The sequence below is a fragment of the Coccinella septempunctata genome, chromosome 5 (assembly GCF_907165205.1).
Source record: "Coccinella septempunctata chromosome 5, icCocSept1.1, whole genome shotgun sequence".
NCBI lineage: Eukaryota > Metazoa > Arthropoda > Insecta > Coleoptera > Coccinellidae > Coccinella > Coccinella septempunctata.
The window spans coordinates 18,521,551-18,542,634 of NC_058193.1; the positions used below are offsets into that span (position 1 = coordinate 18,521,551).

Consider the following 21,084-nt stretch of genomic DNA (forward strand, 5'->3'; position numbering starts at 1 on the left):
TTTTTTTTCATTGAATACCCGTTATATATACATATATTTATATTGACCCAAATAAACCAGTGTCCCGTTTTGAGTCAGAAAATAAATGGTCACGTTAGGCATGCCTCGGCCCTCGTACAGCGAACATTCCATGTCCTCGGCAAACTGCAATTATTCTGCACTGTTCGGGAAGCGGGAGATAGCGCTTGGATCTACCAAGAATACGTGAAGTTTAAGTTTAAAAGAATTATCAGGCAAAGAATTATTTTCCTATGTGTAGATATATATACAGGGTGTTTCCGAAGGTGAGGCTTTTTTTTCAACGGAATAGAAGTGGTTAAAATGAAGCGTTTCACCAAGAATAAAATATCCGAAACTTTCAAAATGAGAGTTGAAAAAAAAAATTGAAAGTTATTACTGAAATAGATCCTAATACACCTTAGACCTTTTTTTAGTTGAATTATCGCAAAGCAGTGAGAAAAAACTTATCTCCTGATTCGACCATGTGTTTTCGTTTAGGATGTTGGCTTGTTCGATATTTACGTGGTAATGAAAATGGAAACTTAGGATTGCCGAATTGTTCTCATTATTTTTCAGTAACTTTAGCCTGTTTGCAACAGCCGAGAATTCTCTAGAGAATTTACTCGAGATTTCATGCGCCGTGAATTCTCATACGCACTTTCGGTAGAATTCACTGTTCAGTTGCATACAAAATAATCTCTACTCTTTTCATATCATAATTTGGTAGAGAATTCTCCAGAGAATACTCAAAATCTCACCAATAAAATTGGTTTAAATTATTCACGAATTTTTTTCACAATGGGCATCACAATCTTCTTGTTCGAACATTCCAACAATCGTCCTAAAAATGAGATTAAATGGGGAAATATCATAGCACTTTTTCAACATAACTACCATAGCACTTTCAAGAAACTGCCTCGATTTTCAATTTTTTTTTTCATCCTGAATTACACGATATACCAATTATGATTATCTCAAAAGTGACCTGATGCATCTAATCCGATGAACTTGGTACTGAACCATTCATTGTCCAGCCATATGTTTATATGTTGTGTTTCGTTTTTGCGATGACGGGGTCATCTTCCACAGTCCCGTACTTGAAATTTAATGAAATTTCGTCGAACTTCTAGGAGTTATATCTCAGCCATCTTGGATATTTTATGTAGACACTTTTTGGTGAAACGACTTATTTGATGAGTTCCAAAAAAAAAAGCCTTACCTTTGAAAACACCCGGTATACAGTAGTGTTCGCTTACAACGGCTCCGTTTTCAGCGAACTTTCGCATATAACGAACCAATTTTTAGAGAATAAAAATAATAGTTAATTCCTGATAGCTATTTACATTTATCCTTTATTGCGAACTTTGATATGCCTCACCATCTCATAGTGTCACAGGCCGCCACTGCTCCCATTCAGTTCTCCGGGGTATGGTGCCTGAGTGAGTGAATCATCGTACAACCACCAACGAAAAGCACATAGCTTTTGCAGCATGGAACGTCAGAACCTTGCTAGACAACCCCAAGGCCGACCGACCCGAGAGGCGTACCGACCCCTAATCGATAAGGAACTGCAACGAACATCCATCGCCTTAAGCGAAATATTTCGAAATAAGGTAGCTTGGTAGAACAAGCGTATACTTTTTTTTTGGAATGGCTTGCCGGAAGACGAAATCAGACAACATGGCGTCGACTTTGCCATTAGAAACGACTTGGCGGGGAAACTAAACCGAAAATCTAGATAGCATCTCAGAACGTATAATGACCCTACGCTTTCCTGCAGCAAATAACACGTTTGTGAACATCATTGCAGTATACGCACCCACTTTGAACTCCTCTGACAACTTGAAGGACACTTTCTGCGAAACAGTCGTTCCTACAATAAGTAAAATCCCAAAACGGAAACGAATTATTCTCCTTGGAGACTTCAATGCCAGTGTGGCTAGATGCCAAGACTCAGAGCTGTAGCCAGGAATAATAGGGAAATACGGCACAGACAGCATCGATTCGAACGGAGAACGTCTGCTGGCTCTTTGTGCAGAACACAATTTGTGTATAAATGAAAACCTATTTTATTACGAGACCCAATTTAAGGGGGACCTGGCGCAACCAGCGTTCAGGGCATTGGCATACTCTCAACTATGTAATCGTGAAAAGAAAAGATCTCAAAAAGGTGTTGGTCACTAAACCCAGATCAGATCTGGAATTCTGGACTGATCATAGGATGGTAATTTCGATAATGAAGATCTCAATATTCCCAAAATACCAACGCAAGCCAAAGTTCCTAAGAGAGCGCCTACAAATCTCCAAACTACAAAACCCTTCTACAACAGTAAGATTCACAGCTGCCGTCAAAGATAGTCTAACACCAGCGGATTATAAAGACGACACATTGAGAGTCATTGGCTCCGCTTCAAATCATCTCTTTCAAATACAGCCAGAGAAATTCTGGGCACAGAACACTCCCGAAAATCCCCAGACTGGTTCGCCGAAAACTCATATCGCACCCCTTTTGGAAGTAAAACACAACGCAATTAACAAGCCTGGCGATGTTGCAACCCAAAACAGTCTTATGAACATAAAACGCGAGGTCCGCCAAGAAATAAGAAAAATCAAGGATAGCTGGTGGAGAGAAAATACTAGGAAAATACAAGCTTACGCCGATAACTATGACTACATGCGTTTTTTCGAAGCTATTAAACTGTTTATAGTGTCTATTGCCCAAGCAGAAAAGCTAACTTCCCTATAATATATTCTCATGGAGTTATCCAATCTGATAGAAATATTCTCCAAAGATGGAAGGAGCATTACTCTCAGGTGTTGAATCAAAATATGACCTTGCGTCACGTCCAAATTGTCAGTCCCTTGAAAAGTAGTTTCCTTCGGGTCCAATTAACATATCCTCCAAAAATCTGACACGCTGGAACAAAAATCCATATACAGGATGTAATTTATATCATCTAAATGCATGACTAGATGGAAACAATTTTAAAGGGTGAATCCTCAAAATAAAGTGTGGGACAGTGTGGGTCTTCCATAAAAATTGTATATGTATAATATAATATATTAGTAATCTGTGCTATGAGTTCAATGTAGATCATTCTACTCTGTAATATGTGAATGTAGTCAGAGCTCCAGAGACATTGAACTCAAGAAAGAACTCTCAGATAGTATTACTATACCTATTTAACTTTAAATTGAGACTAATCCACTAAACAAATTCAAGTTGATATACAATTCTGAGTTGTAAAATAAATTTTCTCCTCATTTGGATTCTTAGTTTCTTCCGAACAATTCTCTTGAAATATGAAATGAAACTGAAAATGACTTTTCTCAATATGGAATTGTTTAGTCCCATAGAATGTGTCTATTCCCAATTCGATTGTGTTTACCTTTTTGAAGTTGCTTATTCTCATTTTGAATTTGTTTAATCTCAATTCGAATGTGATTAGTCCCAATTTGAAGTTGGAGAGGTATAGTTCTGATTGAAATTTTGGGATTCCTGGCGAACATTCGGGGAATCCCCTCAGCGTTGTCTGCCTGATGTGAGAAGCTTCTATAACTATTGAACTCTTTTAGAGTTAAATAAGACAACAACAGGTTGTCTCCCTTAACAATCAACAGATGGCAGCACTAAAGAGCTGCCTTAGAGGAAATAAATATAATATTAAATAATGTGAGCTGCCTTAAGCCGGGTCCAGACTAAGTAACAAAACATTTTATTAATAAAGTTATAAAACAAATGTGGTATACAACTTTGTTATATAACTTTTGTTATAAAGTAGCAGAGACATCCAGACTATGTAACAAAATAAAACTAAAAAAAGTGTTCATCTGGAAGCAGTGCATCTGTAGTATTGAAAATGTCCTCAAACGTAGAGGATGTCATTTTGGCAGCAGCAGCCATAAAGTAAGTCAAGGGTGTGTTCTGTGGCAGCAGCTTGCGTGATCTTATGTAGACGGCGAGTGAAATCGTAACGGAGATTTTGGATACGGCCATCGTTGAAAGCTTCAGGAACATATAGTGGAACCACTCTTTTGAAGGATCTATCAATGGATGACATAGACCCATTGACAGGGGACATTAAATGTGATGGTAGTTTTAAAAATTTCCTAAGGATGACAAGTTCTGATTTCGAATACCTGATAAATCAAATCGGTCATAAAATAGGCGAAAAAGACACGACATTTCGAGATGCAATACCAGTAAAACAAAGATTGGCGGTTACTTTGTCCACACTTGTGTTATTAAACATTTAATGCAGCTCCAATCTTTTTTTTACTTGTATTGCATCTCGAAATGTCGTGTCTTTTTTGCCTATTGTATGGCCGATTTGATTTATCAGGTATTCGAAATCAGAACTTGTCATCCTTAGGAAATTTTTGAAACTTCCATCACATTTAATGTCCCCTGTCAATGGGTCTATGTCATCCATTGCTAGATCCTTCAAAAGAGTTGTTCCACTATAATGCTCCTCTAGCTCTCAACGATGAGATTTCACTCGTCTACATAAAATCACGCAAGCTGCTGCTGCCAAAATGACATCCTCTACGTTCGAGGACATTTTCAATACTACAGATGCCACTGCTTCCAGATGAGCACTTTTGTTTAGTTTTATTTTGTTACATAGTCTGGATGTCTCTGCTATTTTATAACAAGTTATATAACAAAGTTTTATAACACATTTGTTGTATAACTTCGTTAATAAAATGTTTTGTTACATAAAATCACGCAAGCTGCTGCTGCCAAAATGACATCCTCTACGTTCGAGGACATTTTCAATACTACAGATGCCACTGCTTCCAGATGAGCACTTTTGTTTAGTTTTATTTTGTTACATAGTCTGGATGTCTCTGCTATTTTATAACAAGTTATATGACAAAGTTTTATAACACATTTGTTGTATAACTTCGTTAATAAAATGTTTTGTTACATAGTCTGGACCGGCTTAATAAATAAAATTTGCTATATAGCAAGAATAATGTTGTATAACATTGTGTTATATAACTTTTTCACTGAAATTTCTCTAACTAGTTATATAACTTTGCTATAGGTATAACATGTTTTGTTACATAGTCTGGACCTGTTTTATTAATCTATGGTCTGGACCCGGCTTTAGAGTGGATACATAAAAATACAATATTGAATATACATATTTTTACTCCAAAAAAACCCCAGTGAAAAATTTGAATTCCCAACAAATGTTGTCCCCCAAATTTTCCCAAAATCCCCCGAATTTGGGGGAAAATACCCCAACATGGCAACCCTGATACACTATGCTAGGGTTGCGTTCACGAACTTACTCTGAGTAAGCCAGAGATATAGAATCTCTGGAGTAAGCTCTGATTACTCGAAGCGTTCACCAAAAAATCCGAAAAAATCCGATGCTTCCATAACTTAATCCGAAAAAAATCCGCTCGTTCATCGAACAATTAAATAATTAAGAAAACAGATAACACACTTCTATTCTCAATATTCCAATCATTTTTTCAATGTGAAAAATCTTCACTAGCCTTTTTGAGCTGTGAATATGATGCCCCCTAGTGGTAGCTGAATTTTGTACCAGGTCTAGAACGCCGAATACGTTATTTATTTCGTTACCTAAACATAAACAAATATAATAATTTTTCAAAAATTCCCATCGATCTCCCTTGTACAGTTTTTTATTTGAGGTCAAAGCTCGCACATTTTCGTAAACCTCAAGAAACTTTGCAGATCGTACAATTCTTTAAAAAAAAATTCTATTCGTGAGAAAGTCGTATTTCAAATTACATGCACACATTATCGCTCCACTCCTTAAGTAGTGTATTTGGCATTTTTTTAACGTGGTTTCTCCAGTTCCCCATAGGAATATTCCACGAAGCCTCTACTATTGATTTGAATTATTCAATCATCTAGTGGCAAGAGCCTCAATAATTGATTTGAATAATTCAATTCCTTTAGAAATTCTTTAAAACTGTATAACATAAAAAAATCCGAAAATATCCGAAATATTTTTAAATCCGAAAAAAATCCGCGAGAGCTAAAAAAATCCGCAATTCGGATAAAAATCCGCCGATTGGCAACACAGCTTGATACTCATATTCAGAGACAAGGTTGTCTCTGCTCATTCATACTCTACTCTCGAAGTAAGTTTGTGAACGCGACCCATGAGGCCATAGAGAACCAGAACCTTTCTCTATGGAGGGATACATTTAACTAACCTCAAAAACGTAAACTGACAAAAAATTTATTTATTGTTTATTTATTTTAAATACTATGAATAGGCAGGAGACAATGGATGAATTAGAAAAACTAGAATATCTTTCATTGGTTTCCAAAGTCTGCACAGAGCTAGAAAATCATTTGGGTTTGAACGACAAAGATGTTGGTAAGTTAAATTCATTACAGCTTTTGATATTTGAAATAAGTATATCAATGCATTCATTTCAGCTGAATTCATCATACATCTATCTGAGGAGCATGAAACATTTCCTGCTTTCAAAAAGGCCCTCACGGAAATTGAGGCAGAATTCTCAGACTCCTTATTAAAGAACCTCCTCCGAATAATTCAACACATGAGACCGAAAAAAAAGAAATCTTCGTTAGGGCCTCCTGATTCCTTAGAAAAAGAGGAATTAGCAGAAAAATTTCCAGGTTTAGCTTTGCCCAACAGTGATCCTATTGGAACAGATGTACTGGAGGTGGGAGAAAATGAATCTAAAGAAGATGAAAATGTTGTTGCTCATTTGATGGCTTTCTTCGAGGAAGATGCTCCTTCTAATAAAATAGATAAAAATGGAGATACCAAGGGTAGCACAGATAAAATGGAGTGTAAGTCTCATTCAAAACTTAGAGATTCAAAGAGAAAAAGATCAAGGTCTAGTAATAGGAGGTCCAGATCAAAAGAAAAGAAGAGGAGGTCTAGATCAAAAGAAAAGAAGAGGAGGTCTAGGTCTAGAGATAAGCGATCAAGATCAAGGGGGAGGAGATCTAGATCTAAAGGAGAAAGATCAAGGTCTAGAGGAAGGAGATCAAGGTTGTTATTTCTACAAGTGGAAAGAGTGGACAGGGATAGAAATCCTGATCGACCTTTAAATAACAGTACGTCTGTTTTAAGACTGCCTGTAGGAATTGATGAAGGGGAAGAGGACTCTAGAAAACGTGTGACCAGAATCTCTAGTCCTGAACGTTGGGAAATTGAGCAGGTATTTCAAAACAAATGCCCAATCTCAAACTTGCAGCAGGTCAAGAATTTTTTCCAATTCTGTATTCATGATGTTTCAGATGATATCTTCTGGGTGCATAGGCAAAAGTGAACTTCCCGAATTTGACAAAGAAACTGGATTATTACTCAGGGAAGACGAAGAAGGGGAGGCTGATATTGAAATTGAATTGGTTGAAGATAAGGCGCCATTTTTACAAGGCCACGGCGGAGCTTTACATGATTTAAGCCCAGTGAAGTAATATTTAATGACCTTTTAAACTTCACAGGAATATTGAAACTTTAATATAATTTCAGAATTGTGAAAAATCCTGATGGTTCCCTTGCACAAGCAGCTATGATGCAATCAGCTTTAGCAAAAGAAAGGAGGGAGCAGAAAATGTTGCAAAGGGAGCAGGAAACTGACTCGCAATCATCTGTTAAGGGCAAAAATTGGATTGATCCTTTGCCTTCAGGTATGAGATGTTTTTAATTCTAGAGATTAGAAAAAAAAATTCATATTTTACTGTTTGCAGATGAACCTGAATCTCAGATAATAAGAGGTATTGGATTGCAATCCCAAGATTTGCCTGAATGGAAGAAACATGTTATTGGTGGAAAAAAATCATCCTTTGGGAAGAAAACAAATCTGAGTATCATCCAGCAGAGAGAATCATTGCCAATTTATAAGTTGAAGGATGAACTTTGTAAGGTATGTATTAAGTGCTTATTTCAGTAAAGCTGAAAAATATTCTATCATTAGCTATAATAATTCAATTTATTATCATGTTTCAGGCAGTGAATGATAATCAAATACTAATCGTTATTGGAGAAACAGGCTCTGGAAAAACAACACAAATAACTCAATATTTAGCAGAGGCAGGTTTGACAGCAAGAGGTAAGATTGGTTGTACCCAACCTCGTCGAGTGGCGGCCATGTCCGTGGCCAAAAGAGTATCAGAAGAATTTGGATGTAGACTGGGACAAGAAGTTGGATACACAATTCGTTTCGAAGACTGCACAAGTCCTGAAACTCTCATAAAGTAAGTTGAAATAAACTGATGAAGTTTTTCCATTTCACAAGCGCAGGTTTCTCATGAAATAATGTCTCTTCTAGGTACATGACAGACGGTATGTTGCTAAGGGAGTGTTTGATGGATTTAGATTTAAAGAGTTATTCTGTCATCATGTTGGACGAGGCTCATGAAAGGACAATTCACACGGACGTCCTTTTTGGTTTGCTCAAACAGGCAGTAACCAAGAGACCTGAGTTAAAACTCATTGTCACTTCTGCAACGTTAGATGCGGTTAAATTTTCCCAATATTTCTTTGGAGCCCCTATCTTCACAATACCCGGAAGGACATTCCCAGTAGAAGTATTGTATGCGAAGGAACCAGAAACAGATTATTTGGATGCCAGTTTGATCACCGTTATGCAAATTCATTTGCGGGAACCTCCCGGTGATATTTTACTTTTTTTGACTGGTCAAGAGGAAATCGACACGGCTTGTGAAATTCTCTATGAGAGGATGAAATCTTTAGGTATATTGATCTTGAAAAGTATTCAATATAAGAATTTATATGGATTAAATTTCAGGGCCTGATGTGCCGGAGCTTATAATTCTACCAGTATATTCTGCTTTACCCTCTGAAATGCAAACAAGAATATTTGAACCGGCCCCTCCAGGTAGCAGGAAAGTTGTAATTGCCACCAATATAGCAGAAACATCGTTGACCATTGATGGTATATTTTATGTTGTCGACCCTGGATTCGTTAAGCAAAAAGTTTACAATTCCAAAACCGGCATGGATTCTCTAGTAGTAACGCCTATTTCACAGGTATGATTTTAAAATAAAAAATAAATTTAGAATTTTTTTTGAAATTGTGCCATTCTACCTGTGCCTTTTACTGATTGATTTATTTTTCAGGCTCAAGCTAAACAGAGGGCCGGAAGAGCAGGAAGAACCGGACCCGGGAAATGTTACCGATTATATACAGAGAGGGCATATCGTGATGAAATGTTGCCAACGCCAGTACCAGAGATACAAAGAACCAACCTGGCTACAACAGTTTTACAGTTAAAGACTATGGGCATCAATGATCTTCTGCATTTTGATTTCATGGATGCGCCGCCTGTGGAATCTCTAATCATGGCCTTGGAACAGTTACATTCTTTGTCAGCATTGGACGATGAGGGGTTGTTGACAAGGCTTGGAAGAAGAGTGAGTATTATTTCGATTTGTTTTATCGTCATATTATTGACGAAGAAAAAAAAATTCAATCTGATCTAAAAATTTAACAAACTACAAAAAATTCGTCAATTTGATGACAGATAATCCGAATATGGCGGGCGACGAGGAAGACGTATCCTCTGACATTTCGGTTAAAAAGATCAATTTCAAGTGTTGTAGAAAGAAACAAACTAGTAATGTTTTCTGTATCAATTGTGGAAGTGTATACCACTATTAGTGCGTAGAAAAAGATCATCCAAACGCAAAAATAATAAGTGGCTGCAAAATATTAATCAAGAGAATCCCAACAAATCTCAAAACAAACGAATACCTTTGAAGATTGGAGCAGCACCAACAGATGGACAGGTTGGTAAAGGTTTTCAAGGAGTTGAAAAAAAGATTCGGATTTTTGTGAACCCCATAATGAAACAGTAAAACAGAGCCTCTGTAATCGTCATAAAGGCTGGTCAACTCTCCATAATGGTAAGTCTCCAGGCAACAGTCCTAATAATGCAAGCAGAGCAGGAAACTTGGACAATAAAAGTTCGTCCGCCTTCATCAGAACGTTCAGGCGCTTGATACAGCTTTCAACAGGCTGCAGCATAACATAAACAAGTATTAGATCGATTTTATTGCGATTTCTGAGCATTGGAAATCTAGAGAAGAGCTGGTTGCATATCATTCTGATGGATTCCAATTGGCGGCTTATTGCTGTCGTGATGAATGTATTCATGGTGGATGCGCATGTTTTGTTAGGGATAATATTAGTTTTAAGATAAGAGCAGATATAAATGAACTGAGCATTATTAACGTTTTTGAAAGATGTGCAGTGCAGATTTGTGTTGATAGTATTCGCATTATACTGATTACGGTGTACAGGCCAAACTCAACCATGCTAAACTTCAATATCTTCCTTGAGAAACTATCACAAGGGCTCCTTATCTGTCTTACAGAGGTGGATAAAGTTATATTGCTGGGGGATTTCAATGTGAACATTCTTGTTGGTTCACCCACAACTAAACTTTTCTTGACACTATTAGAATGTTTCAACTTAAAACCAACCATAGCTGAACCTACACGAATTGGTGTGTTCTCTGCAACGTTTCTTGATAACATTGTTACAAATATTGCGGGTAATTCAGGGGTTGTGGAGGAACATATATCTGATCATGCGGCGCAAAAGTTCTCATTTTCTATTAATGATTACATCAACAGGAGAAAAACGGTTAGACAAACTAGAATCATCAATGGAGAATCTGTAGATAGATTTTTAGTTAAACTTAGTGAACATAATTGGGAGGATATCCTTGGTCACTCTGACAATCAAAACTTTATGTGGGACTAAATGTTTTTTTTTTTTTTTATTAATCTCAATAATTATTAACAATCAGAATATATTCTATAAGTTAATGTGTTAACAAGTAGTCAAAGGGCGGGGAGATTATCTCCAGTGAGAGAATCTCATTATTCCATTAAATCAGCTGGCCAATGTCTCTTCAATCTTCTTGATAAGGTGTTTGCCAGTAAGGGTTGGAGTAAAATATTTGAGTGGTTTTCCATTCTTGCGTGGTGATGTTTGCTTCTATGCTTGATGACTTCTTCAACGTATGGTATATTTAAGTCTTCATGTAAAGTCTGGTTGGACACATACCATGGGGCGTTGGCCATCATGCGAAGTATTTTCGATTGCGTTCTTTGGATCAGAGCTATGCTGGATTTGCTTGCGCATCCCCAGATTTCTATCCCGTATGTCCATATTGGGGTGATGATAGTTTTATACAACAATATTTTGTTTGTAAGTGGTAACTTGGATTTTCTTCCGATGAGCCAATTAATTTCCCTGACTTTCAGATCAATTTGTTTTCTTTTTTTGATAATATGTTCCCTCCAGGTTAGTCTAGTGTCTAGATGAAAGCCTAGGTATTTTGCTGATGTAGCTTGTGGAATTATTATGTTGTTCAATTTGATTGGAGGACAATGTTGCTTTCTCAGTGTAAAGTCTACTTGTTTTGATTTGGTTTCATTTATTTTTATTTTCCACTTTTTCATCCAGATTTGTAATTTGTCTAGGTGTTCTTGTACTAGTTTAGTCGCTGTTGCTGGGTCTTCATGTGCTGCCATTATTGTTGTGTCATCAGCAAATGTTCCTGTTGTAGTGTGAGCTGTTATTGGTAGATCCGAGGTATAAAGTAGGTAAAGGAACGGGCCCAGCACGCTTCCTTGTGGGACTCCAGCTTGAATGGGACAATAATCTGATACTTCATGCCCTACTCTAGTTCTAAACTGTCTGTTTGTAAGGTATGAATTCAGTATATTGAAGAATTTTAGAGGAAGAATATTTCTTATCTTGAATAGGAGTCCTGAATGCCATACTTTATCGAACGCTTGACTCACATCCAGAAAGACTGAAGTACAGTATAGCTTCTTTTCAAACGCTTGGTTTATGGTTTGCGTTATTCGATGCGTTTGTTGGACAGTTGAGTGACCTTGTCTGAATCCGAATTGATGTGAAGGAATCCAATGATCTATGGGAATTTCGGCGTTTATTCTCTGAAGTAATAATCTTTCCAATATTTTCGAGATTATTGGCAGAAGGCTTATGGGTCGATATGATGTCACTTCGTGTGGATTCTTGCCCGGTTTCAGTATCATGAGTACTTCTGCTGTTTTCAGTGATCTGGGCCAGTGCCCGAGTCTCAATATAGCATTAAAGATGTAGGTTACCATAACAATCCCTTTTCTAGGCAGTTCTTTGATCATCTTTGCAGTTATTCCATCAATACCTGGTGCCTTTTTAAGGTTCAGATGAGTGATTTCTTTGTATACTTCTTTAGGTGTTAAGAACTTTATATTTTGAGTTTCTGTAGGGATGTTAGAAATATTTTCCTCAACAATTTCATCAATGACCTGGTCATTTGGTTTGAATACCTTTGTCAGGTAATGTGCAAACAATTTCGCCTTTTCTTTTTCGCTTCTAGCCCATCTAGCATTGGTTTCAGTTGAGTTTTTCACTGGGACATTTTGTTCTGTTGGTTTTACCTTGGATTTTATAGGTCTCCATATTGAGTTGTCGTATCGGTTCAATCCGGTGATATATATATTGAATGATTCTTCCTTCAATTCTCTTAACCTATTTTTAAGTTTATTGCTTATATTATTGAATGCTGTTTTGTCTGCAGGAGCATGTGTGTTTTGCCATCTAGATCTTATTTTGCGTTTTTCAGCAATGAGCTTTTTAATTTCTAATGGTATTGGTTCTGGTTTGTTGTCATTGCAACTTCTTGGAGTACTTTGGATGGCTGCATCCTTAAGAATAGTTGTAAATGAATCAAGTGCTTCTTCGATTTCTTTTTTTTCCTTCAGTCTCAAGGAAAGAGAGACCCGCTCATGAATTAATTTGCGGTATTCAACCCAGTTGGTTTTTCGATTATGTAGTTTTGGTGGAGACTTTTTATTGATTATCAAAGTGCTCAGTGACGCTATTACTGGAGTATGATCTGATGATAGGTCATAGCTTGAACATACATCCATATATGATGAAGCTATTCCATTTGTTATAAAAAAATCTAGTAGATCAGGGGTTTTATTCGGATCACTGGGCCAGTATGTAGGACTTCCAGTAGACAAGAAGGAGTAGTTTTTTTCCTGCAACAATTTGGCCAGCTCTCGTCCCTTGGTGGTGGTTAATCGTGAGCCCCAGAGAGTATTCTTACTGTTAAAATCTCCTCCGACAAAGAATTTTGTGCCTAATGTGGTAAAGAAATCTCTATAGTGGTTAATTTTCAGATTGTGTTTAGGGGGACAATAGACAGCTGATATTGTCAATTCATAGGAGAACATTCTTACTTTGACCGAAGTAGCTTGAAGGTGATCAACTTTGTATTCTGGCATTACATAGTGGCTTATGGTGTTTTTAATTAGAATTGCTGTTCCGCCGTGTGCTGTGTTGTCTGGGTGGTTGGTAGAGTAGGTGATGTAATTTGGTATGTTGAAGTATGACCTATCAGTGAAATGTGACTCACTTATGAGGAGGATGTCGATAAAGTTGTGTTGTAAAAAAGTTTCAACTTCATTCTTGTGTTGCAAGAGTCCGTTGGCATTCCATTGTGCTATTCTAATTAGTTTAATGAATTTTGTTGATCAGCGTTGAGAGCATGCTCAAGATCATGCTATTTTGTTGCATTAATTGCTGAAACATGCCTTTAAATTCTGTTAAAAAGGTACTTAGTATTGTTGAACTGTTTTCTTCATTTTGTGTTGTAGTTTTGTTATTTTTGCGTAGAGCTTCAGCGTAATTCATTTTCTGCGGCTGTTGTGTTGGTAATTGATTATCCATATGTTTGTTTTTGAATGATGTTTTTTGTATGTTCAACCTATTATTATCGTTTTCAGGTTTCTTGACTAGGTCATGATAAAATTGACACCCTCTATAGTTCGCTGGATGCGGACCATTACATAATACACATTTTGCTGGGGTATTGTTGCTTTTTTTGCAATGTGCCGTATTGTGCTCCCCACCACACTTCACACATGCATATGGCCTATTGCAATAGGTTTTAGTATGTCCATATTGTTGACATCTCATGCACTGAATTAGTCCTTTCACTTTTTTTGGTGGTTCGATTGTCACTAACCTGTTCTGTATGCCATGAATCTTGTAAATTTCTTTGTTGTTCAGGGCCGGTTCAAGATCAACGAAAAATAAATTCAGAGGTTCTTTTGTTATCCTACTTTTTCCATTGTGGATATTTCTTACTGTGTGTCCTTCTTTGGAGAGTTCCAGCTTGATATCCTCTACATTTGTTGTGTGATGGACATTTTTTATAACAACTCTGAATGCTCTTTCCTGCTTTGGTTGATACGTGTGGTGTATTATATTATTATTCCTCATGTGGTGAATAAGTTTTCTATAACCTTCAACAGTTAGACAATTCACTTTCACAGTATTGTCAGCTAGGGTTTTTGTGGTAAATTGATCCATTTGAAGGATTTCACTCATGATGGAGATCATCTCATTGTAATTATTAACTCCGTAAACAAAAATGGGCGGAGGGCGAGGAACCTTGGTGATTGGTTTATCTGCTTTATTACTCTCTTCTTTATCTTCATTCAGACTGCTGAATCTATTATGTGTTGTGATTTCATAATTTTTTGAATTATTAATTTTCCTTTTCTTCGTTGTACGTCCTATACTTTGCCAACTTTGTTGATTTTTGTTTGTTTGATTTATTTCACTAGCGCTGAATCCAACGAATTCTTCCTCACTTGTTGAGGACATTCTGCAGTAACTAGATGAATGTGTACCTTCCTGTATATCCATATTTATTTCAGTTGACGGGGTATTCACGGCATCTGGTGTCAAATTCATATTTTTATTTTATCTCACGCTATCTGTGGTTATCAGATCCATCCACCATCTGGACTGATAAGGAATCACTTTATTTTTCGATTTCAATTGAATTCTGGTCTACAAATTAGCGGAAATATTTAAATTGTCGAAATTATATTTCCTTTTCTGGAGCGATTTTCGAATTTTACTTAGTAATAGCTCGATCAATCCGGGTTTTTATGCCCGGAGTCGGTGGCTGATTACTAATAACACTTTTTTTGCGTAGGTATAGGATTTTATCAGCGGCTGTTGTTTACGCGACGGCTGCCTGATGTGAACTCTAAATGTTTAATGCATACTATTCTATTTTCAACAACTGTTTCTCACTGAATAACATTACAACTAATACCAATTCCCCTTCCATTCAATGTCAGAAAAAAATATTAGACTACCTTTTTGTCACATCTAGTTTCAAACCGGAACACCTACAATTATGTGAGGATGCTATATACAAATATGATTTACTTTTAAGAAAGGAAAAACAGATCAAATTCAAAAAATCTGAAAATAAGTCTAAAGCGCTATGTCTCAGTGAACACTGGAAAACTAAGGATCAAATTCAGAATGATGGAATCAAGGGTTTTCAATTGGCGAGCTTCTATTGTCGACCACCAAACAGACATGGAGGGTCAGCAATTTATGTGAAACAAGGCACCACCTACCGTATAAGACATGATTTGATCAAAATGTCAGTTGAGGAAATAATTGAGATATCTTCCATCGACATGAAGCTGAGAAAGAATCTTATTACTGTGATATCTATTTACACAACACCGGGAAATACCAAGGCTTTTTTAGAGAGATTTGAAGAGGTCCTGAATATTGTTTGTTGCGACAAGAGCACGGTTATTATTGGAGGAGACTTCAACATAGATTTGTTAAACCCAGAAAATCAAGATGCATTATCCTTTTATGACTTGATGCGCTCTTATGGAGTACATCCAACCATAATGGAACACACAAGAACAACAGCTACTACTAAAACATGTATAGATAATATATTAACTAATGAACAACAGTATGGATCTAAAAAAAACAAAAATTTCGGACCATGAAACAGCACAAATATTAACAATACCTGTACAAAAAATCTCTACAAAATATCAATATAAAAGAATGATGCCCAAGGAAAGAACTGATAACTTAGCAAAACGACTGAAATATGTAAACTGGAATGGTCTACATAAAATACCGAAACACGATATTAACAAGCAGTGGAATACCTTCTTGGGACTGTTTATGAATGAATTTCAAAATGCATGTCCGTTGAAGAGAATGCCTGTTATTAAGCCAAAGCATATTAGACCAGAGAACGAATATATAAAAAACTGCAAGATGAAACTTGATATCCTACATCTGTACAAAACAAAGAACTCTGCTTTCAATGAGGCCTATAAAGAAATAAAGAAAGAATATGACAACCTACTAAGAAATGAAAAACGGAAATTATTCAAGAAGCACATTGTAGAGTCAGACAACAAAACTAAAAGTTTGTGGAACATAGTCAGAACCATCAAATGCCAAGGTACAAGAACTTCCCCCATTTTAGAATATCCTAAGGAGATGGCAGAGCGATTTAATTCTTACTTTTCAACATCGGCTAAAAACATAATAAAACAAAAAATATCACAAGTTTCTTCCAATATTCCACCAAATCCTAATACATTTCGATTCGAAAAAGTAAATGAGAAGGAAATTCTAAGTATAATAGATCTGTTGAAAAATAAAAGCAGCTGTGGAATAGATGGTGAACGTGATGAAAAGATGTAAAGAACAACTTGCCCATCCCTTCACATACCTGATCAATAACTCGCTGTAACTGGGTGAATTTCCTAAACATTTAAAACAAGCACTTGTGAAACCATTGTTCAAGAGAGGTTGTGAAGATGCACCAAAAAATTACAGGCCAATAAGCCTACTTCCATCTTTCTCAAAAATATTTGAACTCGTGGTGAGCAAACAACTAATGGCTTTCCTTATTGATCAGGATATTCTGTCCTCCGCACAACATAGATTCATAAAAAGAAAATCTACCCAGAATTCAATATACGAGTTCATTAGGAAAACCTTGTTGGTCCTGGAGGGTTCGGAAATTGTGATGGCTGTCTTTCTTGATCTTTCGAAGGCTTTCGATACTCTCAACCAGGAACACATACTGCAAAAGATGAATTCATATGGAATAAGAGATATCCCACTTAAATGGTTCAGATCATATCTCTCTTCTCAAACACAACAAGTCTTGATCACCAACGAAGAAACCCAAGCCGTCTCAGATCCACTTCCAGTTGATTTGGGTGTACCACAAGGAAGCATTTTGGGTCCACTTATTTTCATTGTCTTCATTAATAATCTATTTGCTGAGACAGTCTCAATCACCGATTGCTCATTGATAAATTATGCTGATGAGACCAATATTTTATTGAATGCAAAAACTCTTGGTGCTCTAAAATGCCTGATTGAATCTACCATCACAAAAGTAAATGAGTGGTTTCTTAAAAATCAGTTATGTTTGAACACTCAGAAGACAAGTGTTGCAATGTTTCACACCAACCACGCAAATGTTGAAATTCCTCAGTGCATTGAGACAGTTGATTATAAGCTTCTCCTGGAAAGAAATTGTAACTTTTTGGGCTTGACCATAGATGAAAGTCTCAACTGGCGTGATAATGTCACCAACTTATGTGGAAAACTCAGTTCTATATGTTACTCCTTGGGTGTCCTGAGTAGATACCTTGACTCAACATCTATGAAGACAATCTATCAGGCGGTATTCGAAACAAAGATGAGATACGGTATCATTTTCCATGGGGCCTCTTCGGGAATGGAGGAGATCTTGAAAATCCAAAAGAGAGCATCATATACATACTGGAATTCAGAGAATCATGTAGAGGAAAATTCCATGAAAACAATTTACTAACAGCATTCGCCATTTACATTCAGGAATGTCTGTTATTTGTCTATAAGAATAGATACTACTTCGAAGGTAAAACCATCACCAAATACAACACAAGAACAACTGAATTGAAATACCCAAACAATAGGCTTACTTGAACGGAAAGGAATGCTGAGTACTGTTGCACAAAATTTTTCAATAAACTGCCACCCCAAATAAGAGCAGAGACGACATTGAACAGTTTCAAGAGGCAGATTTTCCAGCTGCTACTGAAGATTGAGCCATATTCACTGAGAGAGTTTTTTGAATTTTGAATGAGTTTCCAAATTTTGACCCTGTTTCATTTCGAGTTACTTGTAAAGTTTCTCTATTTGAAATAAGGGCTTTTCTATTCTATTCTAAAGCAGTACGGAGCATAATTAATAAATCTCTGGGGAAGAAAATTGATCGTTCTGCATCGTTTGAACATCCAGATCCGAGTAAGATGGTCAATGATTTTAATGATTTTTTTTCTAGTGTTGCGGAAAACTTGCCGAAGTCATCAGAGTCAACAAACAGTGATCTATATCACATTACACGCGTACACAACTCCTTTTTTGCATTTGAGGTTGATGAGGATGAAATTATAGAAACGGTCAAAGCGATGAAAAATGTAAAATCCACGGGTTGGGATGGCATACCTATAAGAATTATTAAAAAAAGTATAATGATCATAGCAACACCGTTGAAGCATATAATTAACTTTGATGATAGTTTAGTGTCTGAAATATAATGAAATGAAGGTTTTAGCGGCAAGCAGACAGGAATTGAATTCTGAAAAAGTACCACCCAGAGCAGGATTCGAACCTACGACCCCCCGATTATCGGTCAGGTACTCTCCCAACTGAGCTACCCGGGCTGACGTGAGGATCCATCTGCATTGTCTGCAAACCACTATCTTCAGAATTCACGTGTTAGTATTATCACTTCCGAACTGCGGCGTTCGAAAGCGATTGGAAATGTTATAGGTGGAGGGAATCTGGAAAAGAATGAACTGCCGTGGGTCTTTGCCTGGACTTGTCCAAGTCGTTTGATTGCGTGGATAAGGGCATACTGTTTAGTGAGATTGAAAGATACGGATTAAGAAACAATCAGCTGAAACTGATTGATAGTTACTTGAGTAATAGGCAACAACGCCTTGAAATAAAAATTGAGGACAAGACATATATATCTTTGGTTGAGACAACGAAGAGTGGCGTCCCTCAGGGTAGCATGCTTGGACCTCTACTATTTATTATATATGTAAACGATCTACCTTCCTTCATATCTGAGAGTGAGGGTATTATCAATCTAGTCACCTACGCAGATGATATCAATGTATTGATGTCATCACCTAGCCTAAAAACAACGACGCTTACAGCGGACTCTGTCCTAGAACGCATTAACAAGTCAACTGGTGTAAGAATAATCATCTTCTCCTCAATTTGTGAGGAATTGAAGGTATTGTCTTCAGCTGTGATCGCTCCAGAATGGTTTTGCCAGAACATTAACAATCAGATAAAAGTTTCAGACACGGTAAAATTCCTAGGAATCCATATTGATAAACACATGAAATGGACTTTTCATATTGAATGTTTAACGAAACGCCTAAATTCGGTCATATACACAATTAAGTTTTTGAAACAACAAGTGGATCTAGCAATCCTCAAAGTAGTTTACTTTTCTAATTTCCAGACCTTAATGTCATACGGTATCATCTTCTGGGGTGGTTCAGCGCATGGAGAAGCGGTTTTTGTGCGACAGAAAATGGCACTGCTCGGTTTGAAGTATAGGGACAGTTGCAGGGGACTTTTCAGAGAGCATGGGATTTTAATCTTTCACGGTTTATACATACAATATAAGATTCTATGCTTTTTACATGTCCATCACGAACTTGTCGAGCAGTATAAGAGCACAAATTCAACAAGACGGAATGATCAATATCTTTATCCGAGACACACTTTAACTCTCACAGAAAAAGCACCATTATACATGGGTTTAAGATTGCTCAAGGCACACCCCAAAAGATTGCATGAATCCAGTGTAAAGGTTTATAAGCTTGAGGTGCATAAGATGTTCATGGCCTGTGAACCGTACTGTCTTTAAGAGTTTTATGCATTCTCTAAGACACTGTGAGCCCTTTTATTTTTTGACATGTTCAATTTTTTGTTGTACTTGTGCAATGACTATTTGAATTGAATAAATTATTATTATTAATGGAATTTAGGTTAGGTTAGGATTGTACTTCAAGAACCTAACCTTCAATATAACCATCAATTATTGTGATTAAATGGAGTTCTTTCCAGATGGCCGAATTCCCCTTGGAGCCGAATCTTTCAAAGATGCTCATAATGTCAGTAGCGCTCCAATGTTCGGACGAAATTTTAACCATCGTGAGCATGCTCTCTGTGCAGAATGTATTTTATCGTCCGAAAGACAAACAAGCTCTAGCGGATCAGAAGAAAGCTAAATTCAATCAGCCTGAGGGAGATCACTTGACGTTATTGGCTGTTTACAACAGCTGGAAAAATAACAAATTTTCCAACACGTGGTGTTACGATAATTTCGTTCAAATTAGGACATTGAAGAGGGCTCAGGACGTCAGAAAACAATTATTGGGAATTATGGACAGGTAAGATTTGATCTGAAAATACCATGAGTTGGAGTAACCATCGACATGTCATCAGTCATCTGTCAAATTTTTTCTGACAGCTGCCACTCCATCCAAGTTATGACCTCTTTTTATGAGTATAATTTTGTTTCCCAGGCATAGGTTAGATGTGGTATCAGCAGAGAAAAATGCGGTGAGGGTGCAAAAAGCTGTTTGTTCAGGTTTCTTCAGAAATGCAGCCAAAAAAGATCCCCAAGAAGGATACAGAACTCTTGTGGATAGCCAGGTTGTCTACATACATCCTTCTAGTGCTTTATTCAATCGCCAACCCGAATGGTAAGTTTTTGAGGTCTTCAAAATATCAAACTTTTTTTCTATTTGGCACAGAAATACTAATTTGTTCGACATTTTCCAGGATAATATATCATGAACTGGTCCAAACAACAAAGGAATACATGAGGGAGGTGACCACTATCGATCCAAAATGGCTGGTTGAATTTGCACCAGCTTTCTTCAAATTTTCTGATCCGACTAAACTCAGTAAATTCAAGAAAAATCAACGTTTGGAACCTTTGTACAACAAGTATGAAGAACCTAATTCCTGGAGAATATCGAGAGTTCGGAAAAGAAGAAATTGAGGAATTTAGATGTAAAAAATTTATAATTTTTTTTTTTGTATATATCTTTTTTGTATATATTTTTTCATCTTGCAATGACTGTTGTAAATAAAGACTGAACTGTATCAAGAAGTTTTTGTTTC

General features: G+C 36.8%; 2 protein-coding genes and 1 non-coding gene across 3 annotated transcripts; 2 read left to right on the plus strand and 1 right to left on the minus strand.

Moving 5' to 3' along the window:
• Positions 1-6,186: 6,186 nt before the first annotated feature.
• LOC123314076 (ATP-dependent RNA helicase DHX8-like) lies at positions 6,187-7,256 on the plus strand. Its single transcript, XM_044899189.1, has 3 exons — positions 6,187-6,368; positions 6,431-7,168; positions 7,222-7,256. The coding sequence occupies exons 1-3, from the start codon at positions 6,257-6,259 to the stop codon at positions 7,254-7,256; spliced, it is 885 nt and encodes a 294-aa protein (XP_044755124.1). The 5' UTR covers positions 6,187-6,256.
• On the plus strand, positions 7,034-21,066 carry LOC123313629 (ATP-dependent RNA helicase DHX8). Its single transcript, XM_044898592.1, has 11 exons — positions 7,034-7,185; positions 7,265-7,440; positions 7,500-7,657; positions 7,718-7,893; positions 7,977-8,224; positions 8,299-8,723; positions 8,779-9,020; positions 9,111-9,404; positions 20,020-20,345; positions 20,481-20,660; positions 20,740-21,066. The coding sequence occupies exons 2-11, from the start codon at positions 7,265-7,267 to the stop codon at positions 20,960-20,962; spliced, it is 2,448 nt and encodes an 815-aa protein (XP_044754527.1). The 5' UTR covers positions 7,034-7,185; the 3' UTR covers positions 20,963-21,066.
• On the minus strand, positions 18,521-18,593 carry Trnai-gau. The gene has a single exon. It is a non-coding gene; the product is annotated as a tRNA-Ile (tRNA).
• Positions 21,067-21,084: the final 18 nt, after the last annotated feature.

What these genes read in the sequence shown, in the direction of transcription:
- LOC123314076 (XM_044899189.1), top strand. Translation starts at nt 6,257, where the DNA reads ATGAATAGGCAGGAGACAATGGATGAATTAGAAAAACTAGAATATCTT. An exon ending in TTTGAACGACAAAGATGTTG is followed by an intron (nt 6,369 to 6,430) that starts GTAAGTTAAATT and finishes CATTCATTTCAG; the next exon opens with CTGAATTCATCATACATCTA. An exon ending in CAGAATCTCTAGTCCTGAAC is followed by an intron (nt 7,169 to 7,221) that starts GTTGGGAAATTG and finishes TCAAACTTGCAG; the next exon opens with CAGGTCAAGAATTTTTTCCA.
- LOC123313629 (XM_044898592.1), top strand. Translation starts at nt 7,265, where the DNA reads ATGATATCTTCTGGGTGCATAGGCAAAAGTGAACTTCCCGAATTTGAC. An exon ending in CATGATTTAAGCCCAGTGAA is followed by an intron (nt 7,441 to 7,499) that starts GTAATATTTAAT and finishes ATATAATTTCAG; the next exon opens with AATTGTGAAAAATCCTGATG. An exon ending in AGTCCTGAAACTCTCATAAA is followed by an intron (nt 8,225 to 8,298) that starts GTAAGTTGAAAT and finishes TGTCTCTTCTAG; the next exon opens with GTACATGACAGACGGTATGT.